The sequence below is a fragment of the Pogona vitticeps genome, chromosome 1, assembly GCF_051106095.1.
Source record: "Pogona vitticeps strain Pit_001003342236 chromosome 1, PviZW2.1, whole genome shotgun sequence".
Classification (NCBI taxonomy): Eukaryota; Metazoa; Chordata; class Lepidosauria; order Squamata; family Agamidae; genus Pogona; species Pogona vitticeps.
The window spans coordinates 90,992,057-91,000,423 of NC_135783.1; the positions used below are offsets into that span (position 1 = coordinate 90,992,057).

General features: G+C 38.1%; 1 protein-coding gene across 1 annotated transcript in view; it reads left to right on the plus strand.

The window, feature by feature from the left end:
* The window catches only part of CEP85L (centrosomal protein 85L), a 134,269-nt gene extending 128,127 nt beyond the window's left edge, over window positions 1-6,142 (plus strand). The window contains exon 13 of the mRNA XM_072997445.2: window positions 76-6,142. Within this exon, the coding sequence (XP_072853546.2) occupies window positions 76-236 (161 nt within the window). The 3' untranslated portion in view covers window positions 237-6,142. The remainder of the gene's footprint in view (window positions 1-75) is intronic.
* The last annotated feature ends 2,225 nt before the right edge of the window (window positions 6,143-8,367 follow it).

Here is an 8,367-nt window from a genome sequence, read left to right on the forward strand (position 1 = left end):
TAAACTGTTTGTTTCCTTATGTTTGAACGCTGACTCCCTCTCTCTCTCTCTCTCTCTCTCTCTCTTGAATAACAGCAATGAACTCCTCATCTGAAGATGAGAACTACTACAGTACAGAAACCCTCTCAAAGAAACTCTCAGAAGTTTGTCAGTTGCGAAAGGATATTGATGAATTGAGGACTATAATATCAGACTGTTATGCTCAGGATATGGGAGAAAATTGCATTACACAATGATAAAAGGTTTGGCCTCACAGCAACAATGACTGCGTTATTTAATGCTGCTCCGGTTTTTCTTCCGTGTGCGTCTGTTAAGGAGCCGTATTGGATGACCCATTCCCTGTGCCAGATAAAGAGGGTTTCACATATTTGTGCATATTTTATACAAGCAACCAAGGCAGTCACTAATCAAGGAGAAAATGTTGTGCTGCAAGAGAATTCTGATTTTGTCAAAACTACTGAATGTAGGTCAAAACTGTGAAGAAGGTCTTTTTATTGAATATACTGGATTTTGTTTCCTTGCTTGGGCCTCTGAAAACAAGAACAGCCATATTATTTTCTGGCATTTTAAAATAGTATGTCAGAAGAGGGCAGTCTAGTTACAGCTGTCTTGTTGAACAGAAGTATCAACAAGGTATTTGTTATGAAAAGTGATTTAAGTGCCTAAGTACCTGTAGGCATTGAAAGTATGGACGGCAGTATAGAAGCTTGCAGAGACATGATGGCTGTGAATAGACATTGAGGTGACTTTGGCACATTATGTGAAGATTGTCTTCTTTACCTTACAATGCCTCCCTTATCAACTGACTAAGCTTTGTTATACTCAGTAGTTGGTGGCCCATGGTTAAATGAAAATAAGCTCCCATGTGACATTTCAGGTAGGACGTAAGAGGTTCAGAAGATTTAGAATCATTCTGTTTTCCTCTGTTTGCTTGAAAATATTGATTTGGGTAAAGTCTGTTTAAGTCCTCTGTTCGTATAGACAAAAAAAGGATGAAAAAAATGCATTAGTGAAGTACAGTAGAGTGTTGTGTGTTGGTAGGTAACACCTAGTTAGTTATATGACATTTTGAATTTGTTAAAGGCCTCACTCTAGCACTCCTCAGGAAGATTAAAAGCCTAGAAGAAAGACGGTTTCTTCAGAAGGCATGAAAGCAGCAAATCCCAATGTATAGTTACAGTACACATCGGGATTCTTACAATTAAGAACCATACAAAAGCCCTATTCAGACACAGGGTCCCTAATTACTTGAGAAAGTTGTGGGAAATCTTGTGACCAGATTGGGCAGGAGGGGACAGGAGCCTATAGGCTTTCTGTAGATATTGATTCAGAGTGCTTCGGAAGTCTTTTTTGTCATTTGGTGGTCCAGGCTGGTATACTTTGCCACGTTAAAACATGTGTGTCCTCTTTGCAAAGCCAAGTTCACTGTTGCTTTATTCTGACAATCATTAGAAGTTGAACATTTCCTATTTTAAAAAAAGGAGAGAGAAAAAGGGACATCTTGCTTGTTTGTAATTAAAGCTAACTGTGATGTGCAAGAAGCATTAGATTGAGTTTCCAATAGTCATTGCGTAAAGAGAGCAAGAGCTTGAATGGGACAAGTTTGCCATTTTTAATTTTGTATGAATATTCCCCCCTTAAGCTATTTTGAAAAGAAGATGAATTTTACATTGATTTTGTGTGAGCTATGTTAAGTATAATTTGTATATGATTGTAATTATTTTTTAAAAAAAACAACAACAACCACAATTCTGGTCATTTAATTCAAAGTTATATTTATTTAAATAGGTGTTTCTTGTTAATAGCATTCTGTGGAAATTAGTTTAATATTGATCTTAACTACTGCTCAGTATTTTCAAATGCACATTGTAAGTATTAATTGAAGTAACTTTATAAGCATGAAAGCGCTTGGTTTTCTACCCTGATACCATGAAGCAAATAGCTTGAATTTAAAATATGAATGCAATCCCAAACCCACTTACCAAGGATATTGGTTTGAGTGGTATTTACATTTAGTATTGGTTGTTAATTTGTTTGTTTCTATTCAGATTAGAGCTTGAATGATCAGAAGTACTTTTAATTGATTTACTTTTTAAAAAATAATAGTGTAAATGCTGGATAACGCCCTGAACATGTTGAGGCATTTGAAAGAGGAGTTTTATTTTAAACATTTCCCCTAGTGTTATCTTTTGCTAGATGCTATGATGACATAAATATGGCACTTGTTTCAATATAGAAATAAGAAGAAACCTCAGTTAACTTAAAGTAGAACTAGTGTTTGTAAACTATAGTTTTTAAACAAAGAAACAGCAAAAAAAGTATTTTTACATTGATTTGGTGAACAGTGGTTTCAGCTGGTTGGTTTGACAACACAGGCTTCAGATGTTTAAGTTCTTTCCTTTGTCAGTTCATTATTTTCATCAGTGATGGAAAATTATACAATCCAGAAATAGGATGGTGAAGATTTATGAAGCAGTGAAGTATCAAGTTGCACCAAATTTGGGGGTACGTAAAATAAAGGGCAATGGGACTTAGAGGAGGTTGCGGATGTAATGTTTTTCAAATTGCCCCAAGTTCAGTTTTATTCTTCTGCACAGTTGCTTTTCCAGAGCTATACAGCTTTGGATCCTTTTTCAAGAAAAATCTTGTTTCAAAGGCAGTCTGAAATATTAAAGGCTCATGTAGACAATACAATAACATGTACTTAACATGCACCTAGTAAGGCTTGCTAAATTAGGGCATTGGCCAGAATCCTCCTGATTAGAATGAGTCAGATCACAGGTTTCGGTCTGTTCTTCCCTGGTAAGCAAACTTGGTGAATGCACGCACCCGCTAAAGGATCACAGTGGGGAGACTTTGTTTACAAGAGAGGAACAGACCAAAGGTTATGATTTGGCTTACGTTAATAACCACATTTCAGCCATTGTGAAACTGAATTAAGATGAGGACACTGATTATTCTTATCATGTTTTGTAGAGTCGGGGGGGGGATTACACAGCTGTATTAACGGAGACAGGGATGTTTGTGTAAAAATTGTCCCTGATTCTCTTCCATCTTACTCTTTCTTTGACCTCCTTCTCTGATATTTTCAAGTTCCTTTATTTTAGTTAACATTCTCCCCATTTCAGATGTTCTTGCTTATTTAATTTGACTGCTTTAAATAGCAACTTACTGTATTTTTAAAATAAATACCGTTTCCCCTAAAATAAGACCTAACCTGAAAATAAGCCCTTGTATGATTTTTCAGGATGCTTGTAATAGAAGTCCTACCCCAGAAATTAACCCTAGTTAAGTGAAACCCCACCGTCCACCATTGTGCAGCAACCAGAATATGACATGATTGCATTTGAATAAATGTAGATGGTTGTACTTGACAAAAATAAACATCCCCTGAAAATAGGCCGTAATGCATTTTTGGAGCAAAAATTAATATAAAATCCTGTCTTGGTTTCGGGAAAACAGGTTATAATGGCATTGGGAAACTATTTCACAGCCCATGATGTTTTAAAATACTTATTTTGCTCTAGCAGCTGGAGAGCCATGTCACAATAAAAACCTCTAAATATGCTGTCTCAGATTTTTAAAATGCTCTCATGAAAGAGAATAACAGATTTTTTTTTGTTTTACTGTTTAGTCAATATAATAATGATAATATATATAAAATTCCTCTTTAATATGTATGTATGTGAATACATACATGTTCAATCTCTGTTGGGAAGTTCCTTAAGAATAAAATCAGTGTTCCTCCATATTTTTGGAGGTTTTCTATAGCTCCTCTCAGATTTCCCACTCACATTGATGCTCAGTGAAAGTGTGAAGGAAATGTAGCCATGCTTACTGACCACAACCCCCAGCAGCTCCACATTCAGTGGTAGCCTGAAAGAAACCTGCATATGTTCTCATTGGCCAGGTTTCTCACTATACTATATGTAACCAGGCTCAAGTGTCGCTAGTGGTTGCAGTCCCACTTGCCCCATTACTTACGCACTCCCAAGCAGTTGACTGATGGTATCGGAGCTGAAAGTACCAACCATCGTTTTGGACCTACATGTTAGGTTCCTACATCCAGCAAGGGTTGATCATAATCATCAGATCTTTGGTTCCTAGCTGAGAGGACATGAAAACAGCAGTCACTCATGCAGGATATCTAAAATATAGAAAGGAACTGGTATTTGAAAGGAAGTGCCTGTTTGTTAATGGTTAGATTTATGTGTTTCAGCCAAGTCAAATTGCTGAAAGAAAAGGGTAGCCAAAGATAGAAATGACGTGAGGAAAAGTTAAGAAGCCATAAGGATGCAGTATGTTTTTTATTGGGACTAACATTTTAAAGCAGGGTCGGCTGTTTAAGTAGCTAAAGAAGTTATCAGTTTACAATGGCTTTTAAATGATTTAAAATTTATATAAAGATGTGCATGGGTATTTTCAGCTAATATACACCTGTCTATTGTCCCATTCAACACATTTTATGAGAAGTGGTGGATGCTAGCATTGAAGAGAAATAGTTAACAATGGTGTCGCTTAGTAGACTGATTTAGTCATGACAACTTTTTGCAGCAGATGTAAGAGACAATCCCAAGGGCTGGAATGAAAAAATGACTAATGAATGGAAGCATCTGTCTTTTAGCAAACAAACATGAACAGTTTTGTACAAGTACTTTTCATATTTCAGGTTGTGTTTCTATAATTGTGAAAATGGCATTTAATGGTAACTACTGTAATTTAAGAATGTATTTCAAAAAGGAGCTTGGAAAGTGGTTTTGGATATGACCGATATTACTATTTATATGCCAGTTAATATGTATATGGTCATTCATGGGGGTGGGTTAACTTTAATTGTGCAAACTGTATAACCCAGTGGGGTCAGTATGCATGCTTATTTGAAAGTAAGCCCTAACTGTAAGCTCCAAATCAAGAGACTTCCCTATTCAATAAGTTAATCATTGAGTATTAACCTTCAGCTTTTGGTATATCAGTTTTGAAGCACAGTAAATTCTCTATTACTGTTTTTAAATTGGTTGCCACCATCACCCACCCGGGCTAGAGAATTTCTAAACACCTAATAACATTTGCTTTGTAAGCCAAAGTTACTTTCATCTCTTTTTACTATCTTATGAATTTCACTCTTCTGGAGGAAAGGGACAGGGATTATTTCTTGCTATAAAACGGAATGAGACAAAGAGAATGAAAGTGTAAGGCAAGGTGCGTATAGTTGTCACTAAATAACACCTGTGCAAATCTGCTTGTATGTTTTGGGACATCTCTTTGCATGAAGTAGGCTTGACACAGTATTCAGAAGCTGGATTCTGTTTCATTCAAAATGGAAGAAAAGGCTATTACTATTGTAAAAAAATCCAGTACATTTTAGAAATTCATTGAACCAGTCAAATGCACCAATAGTTCATTAGTACCACTAATTCTACTTCTGTGTACCTCCGTGCCTTTTATTTTTGCTTAAGGCTTAAACAATAATTTCCTATATTTAAAAGCCATGGGTGTATCAAGTTGTTGCACTTTGCTTTTTCTGCTTAGAGGTGTTTTGGCTTGTAGGCTTGTGAGAAATAACTTCACATTTCAAAATATTTTCTAGATCTGTCAGTCATCCTTTGAAAAAGCAGTCTGATCTTTATTTACCAGTTTTTCTGTATATAGGGAAGATGCAGGAAATTGAATCAGAATGTATGAATTTTGTATATGTTAGGTATAGTATATCATTGAGAATCAGTCGCAAAGGTAAGGGGAAATGGGCTGACTTTAAAAGCACAGTAGATGCGTACTGGATCAGTCTCCTAAGACTGGTAGTTTCAACATTTGGGTTCAATTTCTGAGCCGCTCAGAATACCTCATGTGTAAATAGAGTTGTCATGACTTAATCGAAATGCATTCAGTGTTGTTATTGATTTTTAATTTTTATTTTAAAAGGGCCACTGGCTGGCTCCTTGTCTTCGGGCCTGTCATCCTTGCCTCTTTTTGTAACTTTTTTTTAAAAAAAGAAAGTAGCGTTTACAGCTAGAATTTTGAATGCCAAAGTTCTATTTATTAAATGATAAAAATTTTCATTGTTACTTACTAGTATTTTTCCACTCCGTTTGATGTTTGAATTTGTATCTACAGAACAAAAATAAATTTTGTTATAAAAGCTAAATAGTTTCCTTTGTGTTTATAATTAAAATATTATGGGTCACTTTAGTGAATATTATGCAACCTGTGGAAGTGTCATCATTCTGATTCTCCAAAAGCAAAGAAGAAGACTGTAGGGAAAAGCACATGTAAGTCTGAGCTGTGTCTCAGCTAGATTCCTATATGTGTCTGGAGCTTCTGCCTCATTTCAGTTGTGACCGAGCAAAAACATGTCCTGTAGGAGAAGGCTCCATTTATTTTAATTCCTTAGCAGATCCTTGCGTCAGAACATCCATGCAAACTTACATTGCCATAGTTCCATCAAGCAGAGTTATAGTTCTCTTACAGCAGACTGTGGAGGGGTAGAGGGATAGTAGCTATGCATTGTGCCTGCCTCACAAAACATGGTTCTGAACAGTTATCATGTCAGAGACTGAAGTGAGTGTGTGAAACCACTTCTTTGTGAATTCCTGCTGTCCTGTGAATTTCAGTCCAGCTCCAATTGTACCTATCTACAGGCAAAACTCTCCTTGCATACTTGGTCTAGACAATTATTTTTCTCACACATATATGCATTATTTATCTGTGCTTGCATGTACCTGTCACCCATTATGACTTCTGAAAAACTCATTAAGAGATGTATATGTCACCTTTCAATGATTGTCAAATGGCCTGTAACAACCATGGTTAAGATTATCACTGTACTGTTATCTTGTGTTTCTATTACAGTGGTGCCTCGCTAGACGATGATAATCCGTTCCACTGAAATTGCCGTTTAGCGAAATCATTGTCTAGCGAAAAGCATATCCCTATTGGAATGCATTGAAACCTTTTTAATGCGTTCCAATGGGGAAGAATTGTTGTCTAGCGAAGATCGGCCATAGGAAAGCCGCTTTGCAAACTGCCAATCAGCTGTTTAAATAGCTGTCTTGCGAAGCTTAGGTCCCGAAAACACCCGTTTTGCAAGTGCGGAGGGAGCTGTCAAAATCATTCTCTAGCGAAAATTGGTTTGTGAAGCAGGGACCAAACATTGTCCAGCGAAATTCCCCCATAGGAATCACTGTTTTGCGAATCACTATAGCAATCGCAAAAAGTCAATGTCTAGCGAAAAAACTGTCATGCGAGGTAACTGTCTAGCGAGGCACTACTGTAAAGCAAAGCAAAACAAAGTGTGCTGATTATGTACTGCCCCATAGCGCTTAAAGTACACTCTGGGTGGTTTACAATTTAACTATGCAGGCTATACATTGATTCCTCCCACCACAAGCTGGGTACTCAATTTACCAACCTCAGAAGGGTGGAAGGTTGAGTTGTCTACCTGAGCACATCAAGATGCAAATTAAAGTTCAGATCATGAAGAGAGCCTTGACTACAGTAGTGCAGTTTAACCACTGCGCCACACCTAACTTCGTCTCCCACCCCACCATTTGTGTAAAAATGCCTGCCTACTGAGGATACTCTCTATTAAACTTAAAATGTATGTTGCAGTCTTCAAAACCTTACTAAAAAGGAATTATTAAGTTCTTCAGCGTGGTCTTCTGTGAATACACACATAAAGGGTTAACCAGCGCCAGCGTAGGTCTCTTCGGAATGTTCCAGAGCTCTGAAAAGAAACAAAGTTAGTGCTGCCTATACTGCGCATGCTCCGCCCACCCAAGCCTCAGTTCCATTTCTCCGCCGGATGAAGTGGTTCTCTTTGGATCTCAGCTCTTTAGATTATTCTTACTTCGCTATTTACTGGCTGTTTTTCTCTGGTTTTTTGACCCTAGCCTGCACCATCGGGCCCTTTCAGAAAGTGCGTGCTCTGTTCAGCTAAGATCCCTCATCAAGACGGGCACGACTCTTGTTTGATCTGCAGGACTGCAGACACTGCAAAGCGTTCACCAGGGCTGCACTGAAAGCTCGACAGAGACGTCTTCAGCTCCATCTGTGGGACGCTGCTCTTTCGGCTTCTAAACCCTCAGCCATGGAGCTCCCCTCGGCTTCGCCGTCTACCTCCACGGGGCAAGAGCTTACCTTGCAGCCAGCGCCTAAAGCAACGGACGCTCCAGCTGCTAAGCCTCAAAAAAGATCTTCAAGGGCTAAAAAATCCTCTGCAGCTCAGGCGGGCTCCGCTCCCAAATCTGCAAAACAATTGAAGACGAAAGCGTCGTTAAAGTCTCCGGACGCACCAGGTCAAGCGATACCTGCCTCCCTATCCCTGCTTTCTCCTATCTTGGAAGCTTCTCTAAGGGATAAGGGTTCTACATC